Genomic DNA, 19,054 nt, shown 5'->3' with positions numbered 1-19,054 from the left:
AATAAATAAATAAATAAATAAATATTTTAATTAATAGGGAGAACGATATATCTATTCTATTATCGATCCTGAACGCGGTCTTGGAACGTTCTTCCGAGTGAAGTATATCGCGGATTCAGCAAGACGGCTAGACGTCGCGGCACGGGCGATGTGGCGCAAGTTGGTCGATTGGCCGCGAGCCGCGAGCCACACCGATCGAGAGGTCTCGTGTCTCGATTAGTCTCGAATCCCGAATCTCGAATCTCGAATCTCGAATCGGGTCCGCGGCGCGAGCGGCGCGCGGCGCGGTGTGTGAGTGCGCTACGTGCGCTGTGTGTTTGTTTCATTCTCGTTGCGTGCGAAGCTGTCGGAAACATGACGCAAGAAAGCCAGTAAGTATCCTAGGATCGACATAAATTGACGCGGCGGTTTGTGTCGCTTGGCCCGCGAACGAACTCCGCGACCGCGTGTCCGCGTACAGCCGCGGTCGACTGTCGCAAACGTACGAATGCCGCCCCGTTCTTCTCCGATCATCGCCATGTTGCTGGGACGGTTTTATTGATTCTCGAAGTTTCCAGACGAGCGACGACCTAACCGCGGCGGTCGTGTTTTTCTCGAGCGAAAATTCCTGACGCAATTATTCCCTCGCGTCTCTCCGTCGTTTTCGATTTGCCTACTCTCTCTCTCTCTTTCTGCCTCTCTGCCTCCTTCACCTCCTTCGCCTTTCTACTCTAATCGAACGGTCACGATGGCGCGTTCCGGAGGAGGAGGACGGTGGCGACAGCGACGACCGATGACCGATGACTTTCGTTTCTCAGGGGTGCTTGTCGCGTTTTCATCTCGTAACCATCCATGCGATAAACTACGCTCTTGACATCTCGATGCGTCGCGCGTTATATCTGCATCACGCGCACGTAATGACTCGAGGGCGAGCTTTTGTCTCGAGCTTTTGTCCCTAACCTATGAGAGAATACAACAGGTCTTCCATATATGTATATACGTATATGCCTCAATAGGACGCACTGTACACGTGGGGATCGGCCGATTTACTCGCGCGATTTTCTACGATGCGTATAATAAGCGGAGTAGTGTATAGATTTAGATGTAACGTCGAAAATTTTGTGAGACAATTTTGTGCGTAATTAATAGTCAAAATAATCGTCAAAAATTGAGAGTAGAAATCGAAAGAGAGGGAGGGGGGGTACAAAAAGAAAAGACTCGATTTCGACCAGATCGGACAACTTCTACTTTCAAATTTCAATTACTTGAATCCGTTTTTCGGTAACTTTTTTCCCCTCACCTTTCTTTTTCAAACTAAACAAGATTTGCTGAAGCATGTCTGAGAATTATAATTTTTTTCCTACCTTGTTATAATTATAATAATTGAATCGAATATCTCAAGTATTGCAAGTTTTACTCTTATCCTATACATTTAATATTTATCTCCGTTTCTTTTACAACTTTTACAGGATACCTCCCCCACCAGTCATGTGGGCTCAAAGAAAAGATATCTTATTTGTTACTATCTGCTTAGAAGACTGTAAAGATCCTATTATTGAAATTGAACCAGAAAAGATACACTTCAAAGGAGAGGGAGGAACAGATAAAAAAATGCATGAGGTTACGATTAATCTGTACAAAGAAATTGAGCCCAGCAAAACCGTAAAAAATTTGAAAGGCAGGACTTTTGAATTGATTCTCGCTAAGAAGGAAGAGGGACCATATTGGCCACGGTTAATTAAAGACAAAACAAAGGCTCACTGGTTAAAGAGTGACTTTAACAAATGGAAGGATGAGGACGATACCGACGACGAAAGTAGTCCTCCAGATTTAGAAGAGGTAAGAACGCACGTTACATATTTATATATACGCGTATTCATAGCCCAACCCAAAAAGTACAAAGGTGTGTGTCGATTGATAAATAACAATACTTTCTCCCTGATTTCATAGATGATGCGACAGATGGGTGGTCTGAGCGGTTCCGGTGACACTAAGCCAAATTTCGAAGACTTGGATGAATTAGGGGACAACGATGCCGATAGCGACGATGAAGATCTTCCCGATTTATACGACTAAAGCGATAAAAATAAAATAATCACACACACACACACACATCGATCAAGTAATTAATTACATTAAAGACAAATGGCAACCTAAGGATAGTGCACTATCGGGCAATATTTCAGTAGGCCTTGCTGTTTGTACCTTCAATTGCAAATTTGTTAAAATGGCCGTGTTGCAAACGGGACGCGCAAACTGGACTGAAAAAGGAAAGAAAAGAAAAAGAAACTGTAAAGATGCAGTGCGGCAACAGTCGACGAACAGTAATACAGCTCTCGAAGAACCTCCACAGGTTTCTCCCGCCTCCCCTATTAGCCTGTAGTTGATATACTAAGTTATAATGAACAAGCTTTTTTAATAATGTACTTGTGTGAAATAACGCAAGAAGATAAAAAGGGAAAAGAAATGAAAATAACCAAAATTATCTATGGAATTGTTCATTTTAGAAAATCCTGCAAAGCGCTATTGGCAGACGTGATCAAATGTTATAAATGTTGTCTGAGATAAAAATATCGATACTTTATTTACTCTGTCTCTCTTTCTCTCTCTCTCTCTCTCTCTCTTTCTATCTATCTCTCTCGATCGAATCGTTCCGTTTCGTTTCCATCCCTACCGAAATACCTCCATTCTTTGTGAATAAAACTCGAGGGTGTTTTCGAAGCAACATTGCGAAATGTATAGACGTTTACATATTTAAAATACAAGTTGCCAATTTGGGTTAATCCTGGATATCGCGGATATTGCCGGACTATGCATGGGCCACGATGTACGACGTGACTGTTAGTCGACATCGAGTGTCGGATCGTTTAACCAACGATACTAGACGCTCCGCGTAAAGCCAGATATCCAGCCGTTATGTCCATCGGTAAACTGCGAACCGTTGCGAATTCTTCGGCAGTGGCATAATATAATTTTGTTTGTGGATCCGTGTATCGTGCCTATAAACGAAATGCAAATTATTTAAATGCAGTTTACCGCGTTTACGAGCTGACAGCATCGCAAGACGCAGGAAAGCGTAAAGGTTGGTTTATTGGTAAATATCACGGAGATAATTTTTATACTCACCGGTAATCCGGAAATATCCGAGTATTTCTTTGCTGGTTTGAAGCTCGGCGGTGCATTAATGGAACTGTCTGAAATTTATGCGAATTTATGTTACAAAACGATACAATAGGATAGTGTTTCTCTCTCTCTCTCTGAATATTTAATACATGTCGCAAAACTATATTTCGCTTTTAGTTACGTGCAGATTATTTCAAGGTGTTTCGTTACAGTCCAAATTTTTTCCAACTAATGTATAAATGCAATGACGAAAGGAAATAAAATTTCTAGCACACTCGACGCATACAGTGTTTTACTGTCACTGGCCATGGTAACGAACGCTCCTGAGCCAAAACTTGTTTCAACGACCGCCAAGTGCGTTTCTTCCCAGTGGTGCTGGTCTGCCGAAATTTCTGTTGAAACGAGCGGTTCTTAAATACGGGCTGTGGTTTCTTATTGGCCTCGATTATTTCCTCGCTCGCCATCTCTCGTGATCTTCTAAAATAAAACAGACGGATAATAAATGAACGCGAGCGTATGTACATACATACGTTCTACGTTCGGACTCTGAAAATCGCGAGATCCAGGAAGAATTTTACAGCCGGAACAGAGTCAACTCGGAATAATCGGAATGAGAGTTTATCGCGCTGGCAAAAGAATTTATTTTTATATTCGTAAAGAAAAACAAAGAGGATACAAGGAGCTACGGGGTTATCGCTTTGCCGTATGTAATACCTACTCATAAACACTCGCGTCAACTCATTGTCAACCGAGTCGACCCTACACCCCTACACCCTACCCTAGCTTTCTATCCGATTCCATTTTATTCGAATCCTCTCGCGACGGATCAGAGAGTTTTCAAGCGAGAAGTTGGTGGCTCTATAGCATTCATCGTTAGCAAAATTTAGCAGATTTTGCAATGTTGGCGATAAGAATTGTATCAACGAACGCTATCTACATGACTCGTAGCGAGCTATTGCTCCGATATTCTACCAGTCATCGTGTATACCGTAAGTACGGTATAAGCGTATATATACATATATACCTACCTACCTACCTTATCCTATCGATAAGAAAATCCCAATTTATAAATTATCACCCGTTGAGAGACTAGCGAGCGAGAGGTTAGAGGTCTTAATCTGATTTTAAATTACACACGATATCTTAAAAGAGACACGAACGTGAAAGAAATTTTTTGAAAACTTGCGCTGATTTTTTTTAGTTAAAGTGAGAGAGATTATGGTAGATGGATAAAATCGCGAGGAAATGAATCTACGATTCATCGACGATTCTCTCTCTCTCTCTCGCTCGCTCGCTCGCTCGCGCGCGCGCGCGCTTTTCGCGGTATGTCATCGCTAGAGTCCCTATCTAGCGCAGTTGCGCTATCGACCGATGGCGATGGCGATAGGATTTCGAATATTCGAATACGCGCGCGGTATCTCCCGCGGTATGTTTCACTTTTCTCTGCTTTTCTCTTCTCTTTACCTTGCCCTTGCCTTACCCCCGTCACCCCCGTGGTCACATTACACATGCACAGCACACAGGTGGAAAATGTGGCAACTGGCAAGTGCGCAGCTACAGCTACAGCTACGGTACGGAGTACGGAGTGCGGCGAGACTGGGCGAGACCAGGCAAGGCAAGGTAAGACGCGAGATTGGCGGGAGTCGAAGATACGATGATACAAAGGTTAGGTTGAGGGCTGAGGCTAAAGTTAAGGGTGTCAAGAGTTCGAGAGATGCGAGTGTTAACTGTTAAGAATGGAAGGCGTGTCGAGCCATCGAGCGTATGTATGTACACACACATACGGAAAACGATAAAGCGATGGGAATCAGGGAATTGCCGTAATTGGGAACTATGCGAACTGCGAAGAGTGCGAAGGCGAAGGGAAGCGATGGACCTAACCATGGTGTTATGCTGGGTCTGCAATGCGAGTCGCAAAGTCGTGAGTCGCAAGAATTGACCAATCACAGTCGATTATTCTCCTCAAATTCGACTGTGATTGGTCAATTCTTGCGACTCACGACTTTGCGACTCGCATTGTAGACCCAGCATTAGAAGACAGGTGTAACAGTTTCGAGGATGCGCAGTCGTAATTTTCTTTGACCAATCAGAACTTTATCCAAGATGCCAAAAGCAATATGGCGCCTCCCATATTATTGTGAAGTATAGTTAAAAGGTTATATTGTGTTTAGATATTAGATATTCTATTTTTGCGGAGAAGCTATGCCAACGTGCTGTGTAAAAAATTGTAAGAATTGTACGAATCATAATGGGACGAAAGGAATTAAGTATTTTACTTTTCCTAAAGAAACATCTATTCGTCAGCAATGGCTTAATGCCTGCCAAAGAAAAGAAACGGATATGAAAGTTGATTCGGGTAAGTTAATGTAAAGAAAATGATAATTAAGTTAATGTTTTAACTTCCAACTTAATACAATGTATTATTACATGTGTTATATTATGATATAATATGCTTACAGCAAGGATATGCGCAATCCATTTTGATGAAAATTGTTTGGTGCTTGAGAAGACAAAACCACGATTACAAAATAAACCAGCTAAAGAAGTGTGTTAAGGTTAAAACAGGGATCTGTTCCAACATTGTTTGTCAAATATTGTTTGTCAAAAAGTTAACAATAATTTCCCGAAAGAAGTCATTGCTTGTCTCGTTCGAACTCGAACTTACATAAGGTTAAGAAAAATTAACAAAGAAATAGTACAAAATAATAATCAAAAGAAAAAAGGAAAAAAATGTATAAATTAAGCAATAAGGAAAATGTACAAAATGTAAAATAAAAACATGTTCTGGAAGAATTGCATTCCTTTATTTATAATTGTTTTAATATAATATCACTCCTACACTTTCTTTTATATTACAATCAATTACACGTCTCTACAACTTAGAACGGTGCTCATAGTTCAATCTTAGATTTCAGATTACAGAAAAGCTTATCTTAAGATGCTGCAAAGGGTATTTTATTATAGCATTTTATAATAAACTTAAGACGATTTTAAATATAACATTGTGTCAGAAATATTGTTCTTACAATTTGCAATACGAGTAATCATTTCTGTATACTTCCTTATTAATAACGTTTTCTAATTCCTTATTTGCAATATTTAATTTTTATTTACTTATTAATGTAGAGATTGTTTTTTTTATCATTAGTATATTATGTATTATATTTTTATATTAATTTGTAAGGTTTCGTATTATATTTACAAATTTTTTATTTTTGTTTGCATTTTTGTCACAAACTGTGACTAATGCTGCATTTAAATGTAGCGCCACATTTTGGATAAACATTTGATTGGCTGTCGTATTCTCCGGCCGTCATTATGCGCAATGTTACACCTGTCTTCTAACACCATGGACCTAACCTAACCTAACCTAACCTAACTTAACCTAACCAAACCATTGAACCAAGCGGAGCAAAGTGGAGGGGAGAATTGAACGCTCAATGAACACACATCATGTAATACGAGTTACGAGGGGGTCGAGGGGTAAGAGATCGTGGAATCTGGAGCCTCGGCTCTCGGGCGGGGCGGGGCGAGGCGAGAGGCGAGAGGAGCGTTATTCGTTCACCTTGGCGCGCGCGTGCGAAGGTCGAAAGAGTAGATCGTGGACGCGGAGTAGGTAGGTAGGTTCGAGTAGAGGTCAGAGAATCGAGTTCACGTTCGACGAAAAGAAGATTGCTCCGTTCGTTGCAGGTCGGCTGATCGCACCCCAAGTGTCACGAGACGTGCAAACGAGAAAAATGGGACGCAGATTCTTCGTTGGCGGTAACTGGAAGATGAACGGCACAAAGAGCGAGATTGGTGACATTGTCGCGTTTCTCAAGACCGGGCCACTCGATCCTAATGTCGGTACGTGGATGCAACCGCTGTAGAGACGTAGATGTAGTTATTGTAGTCACTTTACATCGTCCACAGGATTACGTTTCTCGTGAATCGCAGGATAGCGTCGAGTCCCAACAGCGTCAAATCCAACACACCTGACATTATATCTGTTATTGTTATTTACTATTTATCCACAGTTTTTTCTTTCCCCTCCCCTCCCCACTCAAATTACAATCGCAGAATTATGCACATTTGGATACGCGAGAGGAGAAACTTAAGGTGAAGATGGTAGAATTTTTTGACAAGGCGAATAGATGGAAAGAAAAGATAATAAATAAATACATTAAAAAGTCGAAAAACTGTCCAGTTACGTTGTTACAGAATCTTCAGATACATTCACAAATTTAACAGCGACGTTTAATGCTTACGTAACGTCTCGTCTTGTTTCTCATTCAACGCTCTGACCTATATACACTGGACTGAACGAATCGTCCGTAAAGGTAAAGAAAGGCAGAAAGAATAATACTCTTGTAATTTTTAGAGGTTGTAGTTGGCGTTCCGTCGATATATCTCACGTACGTGACCTCCATCGTCCCTAGCAACGTTAGCGTTAGTGCGCAGAACGCGTACAAAGTTCCTAAAGGAGCGTTCACCGGTGAAATTAGCCCGGCTATGCTTCTGGACAATGGCGTTCCCTGGGTAATTATTGGCCACTCCGAGCGTCGAAACGTCTTTGGCGAAACGGACGAGTTAGTTGCGGAGAAAGTTGCGCATGCCTTGGAAGCTGGATTGAAGGTAGATATATATAGGTATATGTTGTATAATGTATAAGAATCGATTATTTTATATTTAAAAAGATGACACGCGTGCAAAATGTATCGTACGTATTAATATAAATACGATCACGTGTAATTGTCGCGAAGGATAGAGATAAGGGCTGAGAAAGGGAGAGAAAAAGAGAGATCGCTTTTGGCTTCTCTAGGTGATTGCGTGTATAGGCGAGAAATTGGAGGAGCGCGAGGCGGGAAAGACCGAGGAAGTAGTCTATAGGCAAACCAAGGCGATAGCGGATAAAATTAAATCTTGGGACAACGTGGTCTTGGCTTACGAACCAGTATGGGCGATCGGCACAGGTAAAACCGCGACGCCGCAGCAAGCGCAAGAGGTTCATGAAAAATTACGCGAGTGGTTGTCCAAGAATGTCAAGTCTGACGTCGCGCAAACTCTGCGAATTATCTACGGTGGTTCCGTAACAGCAGCCAACGCCAAAGATTTGGCAAAAGAGAAGGACATTGATGGATTTTTGGTCGGCGGCGCGTCATTGAAGCCTGACTTTGTACAAATTGTCAATGCTCGTGCTTGTTGAACATGCACGAGATTATAAATTATATCGCATATCGGATGAAATTGATTTCTCTATTAGGATTACGCGCTACAAGTTGCGTATTACGTTTCTGACAATGAGAAGAAAACGGATTATACATATACATATATATCCGTTCCGTGCGATTAAATGAATTCTCCCTCAAACGAGGGTTCTGTCTTCACATATTTTCATGCCAAGTTCTCAAGTTCTTGCAACATAGCCACGTTATTAGGGATGTTGCGTTGTCGTTGTGTCGAACGATTGTTATACATGTAATTCTTACAAAAAAGTACGAGATGTATTTACGGTACTGCAAAAGATATACTCGAAGATGAAAGATTAATACATCATCTAGCATCTCTGTATTAGTATCGTCGATAGTGCGTAACACAAATTCGGAAATATTGTAAAAAGTAACAAATAAATGTGGAAAGAAGAAAACTCGTTACTTTATTTGCCCAACTTGTGAAGGATTATTTGATTAAGCCCCTTACGATAACGCTCTTTGGTACTTGGACATTTGTAGTAGCCTTGAAATGGTCTTGCTTCGCTCTCGCGCATGAGATATCGGTAATAGCTTTGAAAGATCGAGGTTCCCAAATTGCCAAGTCAGCTAGTGACTTTCGATTCAATAGAATGTTACATCTCGTTAATCCTTCTTTAAGGGTCGCAAAATTTATACCATGTTCGCTCGTAGCAGCTTCTAGCCTCTGCTCCCGCAGCTAAAAGTGAAAAGGAGAAATGGTGTAAATGTTTTACAACTTTAAAAGAAATTTTGAGAGCTTTATATGCAATTCTTATTCCTACCCCCACATATCTCGGTAAATTTCATCGTACTTACCTCTTTCATATCTTCCTTCTTCAATTTTCTGCCTCGAGTGCAATATGTTAGAGCTCTATGTACGTTCCTGATAGCTATACTGTAACAATTTCTCTTTCTACCGATATAATGCTAAAAACGTATTGAGTTTCCCAATTTATTTATCGTCTTATCGATACACATTTGAAATTCACGATCAAAAGCATTTAGAAATATCGAAAGACTTACCGCGGCAAGCTTGAATATTTTCCGCTTTCGCCAAAATTCGTCAGGCCCGCGGGCTCTGGTTAAAAGGTTCAACGATAAGAAAACCATACTTAATTGTAAATCAATCGATCGATCCAAGTAAACTGCTTTAAAAAACTTGTAATTACAAGGGGCAGGCAAGTTACGGTTACGTTGACGTAAAAGGTTATGTCGCCGGTGGTTGCAGTGAGAGTACTAAGAGTGCAGTAAGAGCATAGAGCGTAGTATGTATATAGGTCTGCTCGTTTTAGCTGAACTTGTTTCACGGTTCATTTTTCCTCTTTTTCTTTTCACGTTGGAGAGAAAAAGAGAAAAGATGAACTGTGCAACAAGTTGGGCTAACTAAAACGAACAGGCCTATTATGTACCAGCCAGAAACCTGTATGTATGTGTGTACATACATACAGCAGGTACAGCAGAGCGCAGCGAATCAATGGTGCTGTATGTGGTATACCCTAAATAATATAGACAATCCAATATCGATAATGAAAAATTTGTTTGTCCTTTGGTGTGTTTCTCGCCATTCCGGAGACTCGAATATTATATACTTAAATGTAGTCTGAATAAATTCGAATGGCAAATATTGATACGTCGCGAACTTGCCTATAACACCTTACCGAACGAAACCTTTTTGAATTCTAAAGATATATTAATATTTGTGTAAATAAAAACCACGTGTTGTAGGCATTTTCGATCGATATGATCAATAAATCGCTTTATTATAACGTCACGTTATAATAGAAACGCGAAATTGAAACAATTGGTTTGTACGCTCGATTATGCCCGTCCTGGCTGTTGGTTGGCCTTATTAAGGGCCATAGAGGTATCAACTCGGAGATCTGACGGTAAATAAAACAATGCCGAGTATCGTGAGACGATTAACAACTTTATTAATCGCGTTGTCAATATGGCACCAAAACGAAATATGACTTTGATTGGATATCTCCTAGGCATTGAACGATCAATAAAGGATGTCACTGAATTATTCGCTACACGATGGATTTAATCTTAATATCACAATCCGAGATACTTTTGAACTGAGTCAAAAGCTTTGCATTCCGTTCGTTCTGCTAGATTAGCTAGATTACATATACGTCTCGCACGCTTCGCATTCCTTGAGCTTTCAGCTTCAGTCCTCTTTCCTCTTTCTCGCCACCAGAGAAACTTTGCAACTGACACAGTCAGCGAGATACGAACAAAAAGATATGCGACACAATCAGCGAAATCACAAATCACGATGGCTTGCAGGATGGAAATCTTTTAATACTAATGCATGAAATCGGCTTCCGCCACCTCCGTTTATTTTGACTGTTTGCGTTGCACTTGGCGTGATGGCTGTTACACGTGGTTTTTCGATCCTCACTAATGCGATCCAGCTCTTGAAGTCTTCGTTCTTCTAAAGAAAAGGAAATCTTGATTAAATTCTCTACGTGTCGTACGAAAAGCGCATGGTTCGCGACCGACACTCGAAATTTCGTCCTGCGTCGTGCTGCCACGAGGAATCGAAAATGTCATTACGTTTTAATCGAGTTTATTTTTGAAGAGAAAGAAGGAAGACGAAAAGAAGGAAAAATATCAACCAACATAACGGACATACCATTCAGCTGATGTTCCGTATAGTATATAGGATTGTCATCGACTCCATAATGGTGCTCCATCAGGTATGGCAAGACGGTCATGCTATGGCATCCATTACTTTTAAGGGGAGGTATAGGTACTTCCTGTTGCGTTTTAGGGTGTTCACACATGGTCCACGCGTGTCTTTTAATCTGTTGCAATGTAAATCTTTTATCCGCATCTTTCTGCAACATTCCCTCTATGAGCGACTTTAAAGGTTCCTCTACTTCTTTCGGTACTGTATATTCACCCCTTCCAATGTTTTCGTATAATTTATATATATTATCTCCCTCGAAAGGATATAAACCTGTGGTTATGTTGTACCTGTAAAACTATCGATACACCAGTCTGATCTTTCGGAAATGTCGTAGGTATACACAAACGTTACTTACAACGTAACTCCACTACTCCATATGTCCACTTTAAAGCCTGAGAAACTTTCGCAGCCGTTTGCAATTTCTGGCGGCTGAAACGCTGGAGATCCTTGACCTATCGTACATGTATCGTCTTTGGAAAACATGTCTAATGCCTAGCACAGTGGAGAGATGCGTAATCACAAATAGGAATAAAAAAAACACGCATAGTTGCAAAATGTATGTACGCGCGCGGCTGTGTGTATGTGTACGAGTGTGTCTGACACTTTCTGAATAAATATATTTTGTCCATCTCGATACCTTTTTTTGTCGTTGTTATTGTTCTTGTTACAAATATCGGTCTTAATAATTAAATTAACAAAAAGTGCATACAACTTTGTTTGACTAATTGTAAGATAAGAAGTTGGAAGATGGAGTTTGTACCTCCGCGACACCAAAGTCACTAATCTTCAAGGTACCATCTAGGGTTAACAATAAATTTCCAGGTTTTATGTCTTTGTGAACTATTCCCTTACTGTAAAGATATTCTAAGCCATCCAACAATTGACAGAAATAATCGTGTGCCTGCCAAAGCGGAAGCTTCTTGGTCGGCGTGCTTTCCAACATGTCCTGTAAAGAATCTAATAAATAGAAATCTAATTGTTGTTAACATTCATGCAAGCCATTGTTACAGATGTCAAAACCGACAAGTTTAAAGATTTTTCCTCTTTTCATTAAAATTTAATTGTCTTTTTTCACAACGTAGCACACAACTATTACGGTATGTAGCACACAAATACGATAAGAATGATGAATGATGAATTTTCAGGTATTATCGTAAATTCTTTGTTTGCAATTTAATCGTACCATTCACGACGTACCATTCGAGATGAAAAATCTTAATATTGAGATAAAGTATCTTATAATTAGTTACAATTCAGTCAGCGTCCAATGTTATACCGATACATTTCGAGCGACGCAACGTTCACTAGCTTTTACAAAATATGTATATATATGAAACAAATACGATTCAATATCAAATTGAAATAAGAATCTTTCTTTGTGCTAATACATCTAATATACAATACAAAACATTGCTCACGCTCACGTTCACGTTCACGTTCTCTCTCTCTCTCTCTCTCTCTCTCTCTCTCTCTCTCTCTCTCTCTCTCTCTCTCTCTCTCTCTCTCTCTCTCTCTCTCTCTCTCTCTCTCTCTCTCTCTCTCTCTCTCTCTCTCTCTCTCTCTCAATACTTGTATATAATTGTATGAGTCAAATACAACAAGCATAAATAATTTTAATCAAACGTAATAAACAAAGACACAATCATACAACATTCATTGTTCTGAGCTCCATTATATATCGAAAGTAATCGATATGTAAAATTTTGGGATTACAGGATTAACGCGAATGTCAACGCGAAAGCACAAAGCTAACGTGATGTGCTAACTTGAAATTAATCAATGTTTCCTTTCGACAGCGATAAGTAAAGTAGGACAAACAATAATTTTATAGAAACGCGAAATCGATATCTCCTGAAATTCACCCTACAATTTGTTTACAACATATATTAACGTGCGTGCGACGCGTGTACAGTAATTTAGAGTAGAGTAGGTAGGAAAGAAGGTATTTGTATTAAAATTTACCTGTAATCCACATACGCAGAATTCCATAACTAGGTACATCTTTTCTTTTTCATCATTGTATAAAACATCAACGAGATTTATTACATTTCTATGTTTTAATATTCGTAACAATTTTATTTCCCTGTAAAACACCAATCGTTATTAAGATACAAAAACGAGAAATGCGAAGAAAGATATTGCAACGAAGAAAGGATTTCGTCGATGTATTTGTGTGCGTAGCGCACAAAAAAAAAAAAAAAAACCGCCACGCACGACATAAAATCGCATACGTTCGTCGAAAAAGGCATGTTTCTCTTTTTACGCACCGTTGAACGTTCTGTTCCCCGTTCGGTATCCTTCGAAGTTTCCTCTTCTTTAGTATTTTGACCGCTCTTCGGCAAAGCGTCTGCGAATCCAGTACCTCCTTCACCTTCCCATAACTACCCTCACCAAGAACATCACCCATGACATATTTACCAATAAATTTGCACTTTTTTCTTTTCTCCTCGTATATAATTTGATCCGAGTCGACTCTGTGGAAAAACATGTTAACCTCGTCCAAATCGTAGTTTGGATCGTCATTGATCCACATGACCGGTTCGATATCACGCAATATATCATTCTCCACTTCCTCCTCGTCAGGGTCGCATATCGTTATTTTATTGTCCATTTTTACTCCGTCGGGGAGAGCTTATAAACTACAGGATAAAGAGATCACACGAGTGATTTAACCTAAAATACAACCGGCACGATCATTGTTGTGAACACTGGTGGTGGTGGGAACGGGAAGGCAACGGCAAGGTGGAACGGTGGAACCCGTGGAACGTGGAATCAGGGAATAGGGATGCGCCATCGCCAATCTAGCCAATACCGCCAATGCGAAGCTAGCCGACAGAAATTATTAAAACTTGATCATTTTTAACTCTTCTGAATATATTTCGTTCATAAATCGTTTGTGATTGATTGTGTGAGTCCGTTTTTAACGTTTGTGACCAATTAGTTTTTTTGAAATTAACAATTTTATTTTAGTCACGATGTCAGCCGACACTTTTTAATAATTATAAACAGATTTGGTGATAACTGTAATTAATAGGAAATCGTTTGTGACTTACAAATATACTAGTGTTACGTTTGAGTAATAATAAATTTCTTAATTATTTGCAAAATACCCGTGGTGGAAGTCGGTGCGGTGGCCAATCACTTCTCACCTTTCTGGAACTAGCGAGAGAGATTATTGGCCACGCGTGGCCCCTAGGGTGGAAGTGTTACGTGAAAAGTTTCATGTAACTATCTCTTTCTATTGGTGTTGAACAGAAAGAGATAGTTTTGGAGCAGCTGTCATATCACGTTTGTTTTTACAAATCTTTTAATAAACTCAAAACTTAATTGGCAACCACGCGTAAAGGCCCATTTGGAAGAATTCTACTGGCGATTCGAACGATTTCGGAGTCATTAAAAAAATCATCAACTCTCTCAAAATTCAATTTGTCGTAATGATCACAAAGCGCACGATAGTTGCAACATATTACATGTATTGTACACATATACAATATAGGATAATTCCAAGATTAATAAGACCAAATAATTTTTATTGTACGTATTGGTTCATAGGCTCATAAGTCCATTTTGGAAAAACTCGTTTGTATAAATTCATCAACACTGTATCTTGAGACTTCAGTTGATCATTGAAGATGCACTTCATGTGTCCGTGTGTACCTATGAGAAATTGAAAGTGAATTACACTTACTACTTATTTAGCAGTAAAAGTAAAAGTAAAAGTAAAGCTATACAAGTAGTGCAGACACAAACAAAAGAGATGCAGTCAACTATTTACCAAGGGGTTCCTTTATATGGCCTCTACGTCCATATTTGGTTCTCAATTGGATTGGCTTGAACCATTCGATATCTTCGCGATGAAAGAACATGAAACGTACAACCACCGATCTCTTATTCACCTTGTATGGGTGACCACTCAAAACAACTCGTTTTAGGACAATTCTGTTGGGATTACAAGATAACACACTACCAGTCGCAATTAATTCCTGAAACAATATCATTATCATTTCAACTAGATAGAGGAGGACTCACAGTCTCGTACGATAAAGATTTAATATAACATGTAATATGATAATATTAACAAAATACATACGAGCTTGCCACTTTTATTCTCGACGTAACATAGGATTGGACACGGTGAAAAAGTAACCGGCGCATACATACTCGCCACTACAGTACTATCGGGGTGAAAGTATCTCTCGTACTAAACAAATATATTTGTCACGATGAAATATAAATTTGTACAAGAGATTATATAACTTAATGTTTGTTTACATTATAAAACGTACTTAAAAAATACAAAGTAAAAGCGCATAGACCCACCTTATGCTTGGCACCGTTTGTATGTTGGCTAAATATTGGACATGCCGCAAATCGTCTAAATCCACATTGAAATATCAATCTTTCCTTTGACTTGATTGGTCGTGTGTAATTGCTCGAATGTTTCAACGCGATGTTTAAAAGAGACATTTTATGCTCATACGGAAGTAAGGCGACCACTATTAATGGTTTATTTTCTACCATAGCAAATGCCTTGAAAGCTTCTCTGTTAACGTGGATGATACAAACTTGTATATAACATCCTGGCTGAAAGTATATACATACATACATAAGTATACAGATGCGCGCGCGCGAGATAAACATTTAATGCAAGATTAATACTGAAAGAGAGAAAAAAAATTCGTCAATATATGTACCATGACACCTTCGATATCTTTACGTTCTTTATAAATACGTTTTCGCCTGCGATCGTAATCGGCGAATTCAATTATCCGAGAATAATCTATGGGAAGATTTTCCTTTGGATCCCATGGACTAGTACGGAACGATTCGAGACCTCGATATTTTTGGAATCTTGTTTTAGCCAAAATGTTTTGAGGTGTATCCACTTCGTCGGGAAATTGCGCGTCCAATTTTGCCTCTGTATGTTATTAGAAAATTATTGCTAAAACGATAATCAAGGATGGTACATTAAATCAGTAGATACATAAAATTACAGTAACCTTTGAAGTTTTCCATGGCTTGCTTTTCTTCAAACATATCAATATCCTGGTCGTAACGCTCATCCAGTGGCGCTTCCGATATCGTAATGGTCTCATATTGTTCGTCATCCTCCAAATCTTCACTACTGGTTGCTTCAGATCTTGCCTCTTCCACAGACATATTGTCCTCCGATTCATTCCCCGAACATACACCGAGGTTTTCTAGACAAAGAAAAAAAACTTTGTTTTTTAAAGTTTTTAAAAGAATTAAACGAGATTAAATACAATTTTTTAGGAGAGGGCGGAGAGAAAGAGAAAGAGAAGAAAACTTATGTAATAACCTCCATCTTCATCCGGTATCCATGCAGCTTGATATTCAGAGGTTCCTTTTGGCACAACCTTAACAATTTTTCTATTTCTATTGTTTGCCGCTTCAGCCAATTCCTCTTTCGTAGGCCACGTTTGTTCAGCGTCCATTGGGTCAGGAATATATTCACTTTCGAGGGATTCCTATAAATTTTAACATTTTTAATTTAAATTGCACGTATCGACATGCAATTTTATTACTATTGCTATTAAAAATCGCATATATAAGTTATGCAATAAATTAGCAATAATTTGGACACGTTCTCTATAAATGTTCGTGATTCCCATAATAATTTCTCTCTCTCGCTGCTCTCAATGCTGTTCGAATATTCGCCAGAATACTTCCAATACCGAAGATATTGATAATATATTGATATTTCGAGATTCGTACAAGTTATCAATATAAAATATGTGCGAGAAACCTGTTTTTCTGGGTCTGCAGTTAGAATCATTTCGGTTTCATTTCTCCGTTCCGTTTTCATTTTATCATCAGAAAGATACTTGGTCCGCTCAACGTGTTCAATTAAATACGGATCTGTCGACGTTTTGATGCAAGACATTTGAAAGTCTCCAAAACCTGGTACGTGAACCAAATCATTGGCCGACAATGGTGCGGTGCCTCGTAAATATCCACTGACCATGAGAGTTCCAAACTCAGGAGAATCCTGACGAGATAAGAATTACGTGATAATTAAATGGTATTCAATCTGCTCTTTACGCACAATATACATTTTTAAATACAATAGTTTTACGTACTTGATCACATTCAAAGGAGACTTTCTCGGCCAAAAGATATGGTCTTATATCTTTGTAAAACAAACTTCTTTGCTTTTGTGATCCAGCACGCCGTAACATATTTAAGCAATCGGCTGCAGTGTCCAATTCAAGAACTTTTTCTTCGGGAATCCATTTTGAAATTGCACGTTGCACAGATTGTTTATACTCTTGACGTTTCTATTTTACCGTTTAAAACGTATCAAACAATAATCGACAAGTCAAACGTTTGACGTGCGCAATACAAAATTTACAAAGAGTTTTTCACAATAAAGAGTTAATTAATTTCTATATTCGCTTCAAAGATTTTTAACACTTTGAGTGCCATGTCACCCATATCTGGGTGACGTGTAAATTTCCGCAAAGGCCCCGTCGTCCATTTGTGAGTGACGGTCTTCTTATTTATCCGATTAAGAATAATTTTACTAAATATTTAAGACGTTAAAGAAATAACATAAATTTTATTAAGACATAAGAAAAAGTAATAAAATATTAAAACAACATATTAGATTTATTAAGTTCAAGGTGCCAAAATCAGTTTGGCACTCAAAGTGTTAAACATATCGTTACTTACCTTAATATGAAGTCTTTGAATATTATGCACCGCAATTATTGTAGAAGGTAAACCTTGAGCAAGGCAAGACACGATAATTTCCTTGCCCCAATCGTCTATAATATCTCTTTGCGTACCATCGTTTGCTTGACTCGCGACAGAAGTAACAAAGAGTATTGTGGTAGCAACTTTGGCTGCGTCTAATGTTGCTAAAACGTCACCCATCGACGGTACGACGATAGAAAACCGCTGTTTCAGTCTTGGAACACTAAATTAATACAAATACATATATATATATATATATATATAAAATATTAACAAATTTTTAATTTACTTCACTAATAATAGAATAAACAAGTTCCTTTCCTGTTTTATAGCTTACCCAATATGTATAATGCCATTTGGACTAGTAGCAACATTAGCAGTTTCATCTATGTTAGTTACAGCAGATACAATGTTCTTTATGTCCACGTCACTTTGCAACGGTATAACGCAGATAAGAACAGGTGCCGAAGAAAAACCACCGAGATTTCTCTTCTGCGCAAGTACTTGCTCGCGCTTCTTTCTTCTTAATTGCAACAATTGGTTTCTACGTTCATCTTTCCGAAGATCCTTCTCAAAACGCTTAGATGACTTTCCGATAACATTCTGTTTACCTATGCAAGAAAAAATAAGATATATCCTCTTGGAAATCAAAGAATGTTTCGTTTAAAACATTAGCATATAGAATTTTAGTCGCTACATTTTTACGAAAAGCTTACTACTTGTCAATTGAACGAGTCGGCTGTACGGTTGTAATTTTTATATTTTGATTACAAAATTTGTTAATATGTATATTACGCATATAGAAAGTTCACCTTTCAGATCGTTATTGATGGTACTTTTACTTCGATGTCTTCCGGTTTTGTGCTGTTTATTAGATTGTTTGAGCGCTCCTGGTCGATGCGTCTCTTGTTTTATCATATTCATTGTAACGAACTCGATACAACTATCCGAAAAGAAAAACAATAATTAATCGCCACGTGGTAGCCGGAGTAGTAACATACCTATACATATACCAATATGGAATACGTATGTGTCGTATGTGACCCAAGCTGACCCAAGCGGGGCTGCGTTCCAAAATTCACTCTAGTTAACTAAAGCCTTGTGTACACGATACTAGAAATTGGTCCGAGTTTCGGTTTAAGCCAATCAACATGCAGCTCTTACAGAAAAGCAGCAGTTTCATTGGCTTAAACCGAAACTCGGACCGATTTCTAGTATCGTGTACACAAGGCTTAATAGCGTTTTTTCTTGGCTGCACTACCGCCCACTAGTGCAACACTAGTGCAACACTAGTGCAACACTAGTGCAACACGAGTGCAACACTAGTGCA

The 19,054-nt window shown here is 39.0% G+C and overlaps 6 protein-coding genes and 1 long non-coding RNA gene across 17 annotated transcripts; 3 read left to right on the top strand and 4 right to left on the bottom strand.

The window, feature by feature from the left end:
- The first annotated feature begins 213 nt into the window (after positions 1-213).
- P23 (cytosolic prostaglandin E synthase) lies at positions 214-2,563 on the top strand. 2 transcript variants are annotated; one of them, XM_071722621.1, is made up of 3 exons: positions 214-371; positions 1,449-1,818; positions 1,930-2,563. In XM_071722621.1, the coding sequence occupies exons 1-3, from the start codon at positions 355-357 to the stop codon at positions 2,053-2,055; spliced, it is 513 nt and encodes a 170-aa protein (XP_071578722.1). In that variant the 5' UTR covers positions 214-354; the 3' UTR covers positions 2,056-2,563. The 2 variants fall into 2 exon arrangements, with proteins under 2 accessions (XP_071578722.1, XP_071578723.1); XM_071722622.1 differs by lacking the exon at positions 214-371 and adding an exon at positions 927-958.
- On the bottom strand, positions 2,462-4,707 carry LOC139783462 (INO80 complex subunit C). Of its 6 annotated transcripts, none has more exons than XM_071722624.1 (4): positions 4,567-4,707; positions 3,389-3,579; positions 3,106-3,173; positions 2,462-2,978 (listed from the first exon to the last, which is right to left on the bottom strand). In XM_071722624.1, exons 2-4 carry the CDS (start codon positions 3,564-3,566, stop codon positions 2,847-2,849), a joined length of 378 nt encoding a protein of 125 aa, XP_071578725.1. In that variant the 5' UTR covers positions 3,567-3,579; positions 4,567-4,707; the 3' UTR covers positions 2,462-2,846. The 6 variants fall into 6 exon arrangements, with proteins under 6 accessions (XP_071578725.1, XP_071578729.1, XP_071578727.1 ...); XM_071722628.1 differs by lacking the exon at positions 4,567-4,707 and adding an exon at positions 4,135-4,367; XM_071722626.1 differs by lacking the exon at positions 4,567-4,707 and adding an exon at positions 4,131-4,366.
- Positions 4,603-5,895, top strand: LOC139783463 (uncharacterized). Of its 2 annotated transcripts, XR_011721273.1 has the most exons (3): positions 4,603-4,722; positions 5,274-5,458; positions 5,562-5,895. It is a non-coding gene; the product is annotated as an uncharacterized lncRNA (long non-coding RNA). The 2 variants fall into 2 exon arrangements; XR_011721272.1 differs by lacking the exon at positions 4,603-4,722 and having other exon boundaries at positions 4,972-5,458.
- A 666-nt stretch (positions 5,896-6,561) lies between these two features.
- On the top strand, positions 6,562-8,728 carry Tpi (triose phosphate isomerase). 3 transcript variants are annotated; one of them, XM_071722617.1, is made up of 4 exons: positions 6,562-6,718; positions 6,793-6,948; positions 7,463-7,716; positions 7,904-8,728. In XM_071722617.1, the coding sequence occupies exons 2-4, from the start codon at positions 6,840-6,842 to the stop codon at positions 8,285-8,287; spliced, it is 747 nt and encodes a 248-aa protein (XP_071578718.1). In that variant the 5' UTR covers positions 6,562-6,718; positions 6,793-6,839; the 3' UTR covers positions 8,288-8,728. The 3 variants fall into 3 exon arrangements, with proteins under 3 accessions (XP_071578718.1, XP_071578719.1, XP_071578720.1); XM_071722618.1 differs by having other exon boundaries at positions 6,563-6,722; XM_071722619.1 differs by having other exon boundaries at positions 6,577-6,718; positions 6,774-6,948.
- Positions 8,713-9,595, bottom strand: Mrpl20 (mitochondrial ribosomal protein L20). The gene is made up of 3 exons (XM_071722623.1): positions 9,336-9,595; positions 9,129-9,239; positions 8,713-9,009 (listed from the first exon to the last, which is right to left on the bottom strand). The coding sequence occupies exons 1-3, from the start codon at positions 9,420-9,422 to the stop codon at positions 8,761-8,763; spliced, it is 447 nt and encodes a 148-aa protein (XP_071578724.1). The 5' UTR covers positions 9,423-9,595; the 3' UTR covers positions 8,713-8,760.
- Positions 9,596-10,218: 623 nt separating this feature from the next.
- Lkb1 (Lkb1 kinase) lies at positions 10,219-13,909 on the bottom strand. 2 transcript variants are annotated; one of them, XM_071722616.1, is made up of 6 exons: positions 13,275-13,909; positions 12,970-13,090; positions 11,768-11,953; positions 11,363-11,499; positions 10,951-11,294; positions 10,219-10,746 (listed from the first exon to the last, which is right to left on the bottom strand). In XM_071722616.1, the coding sequence occupies exons 1-6, from the start codon at positions 13,616-13,618 to the stop codon at positions 10,586-10,588; spliced, it is 1,293 nt and encodes a 430-aa protein (XP_071578717.1). In that variant the 5' UTR covers positions 13,619-13,909; the 3' UTR covers positions 10,219-10,585. The 2 variants fall into 2 exon arrangements, with proteins under 2 accessions (XP_071578717.1, XP_071578716.1); XM_071722615.1 differs by having other exon boundaries at positions 10,219-10,749; positions 13,275-13,750.
- A 550-nt stretch (positions 13,910-14,459) lies between these two features.
- Positions 14,460-18,748, bottom strand: Tsr1 (Tsr1 ribosome assembly factor). Its single transcript, XM_071722602.1, has 13 exons — positions 18,726-18,748; positions 18,537-18,667; positions 18,062-18,335; positions 17,701-17,947; positions 17,109-17,306; positions 16,775-17,017; positions 16,328-16,496; positions 16,008-16,208; positions 15,702-15,925; positions 15,328-15,591; positions 15,098-15,208; positions 14,783-14,990; positions 14,460-14,664 (listed from the first exon to the last, which is right to left on the bottom strand). Exons 1-13 carry the CDS (start codon positions 18,731-18,733, stop codon positions 14,537-14,539), a joined length of 2,406 nt encoding a protein of 801 aa, XP_071578703.1. The 5' UTR covers positions 18,734-18,748; the 3' UTR covers positions 14,460-14,536.
- Between the last annotated feature and the right edge of the window lie 306 nt (positions 18,749-19,054).

This window comes from Temnothorax nylanderi, unplaced genomic scaffold, assembly GCF_030848795.1.
Source record: "Temnothorax nylanderi isolate EJ_2023f unplaced genomic scaffold, tnyl_v1.0 TNYL_tig0503_pilon, whole genome shotgun sequence".
Classification (NCBI taxonomy): Eukaryota; Metazoa; Arthropoda; class Insecta; order Hymenoptera; family Formicidae; genus Temnothorax; species Temnothorax nylanderi.
The sequence above is the reverse complement of the archived record's forward strand: the minus strand, read 5'-3'. Positions and strand labels throughout refer to the sequence as shown.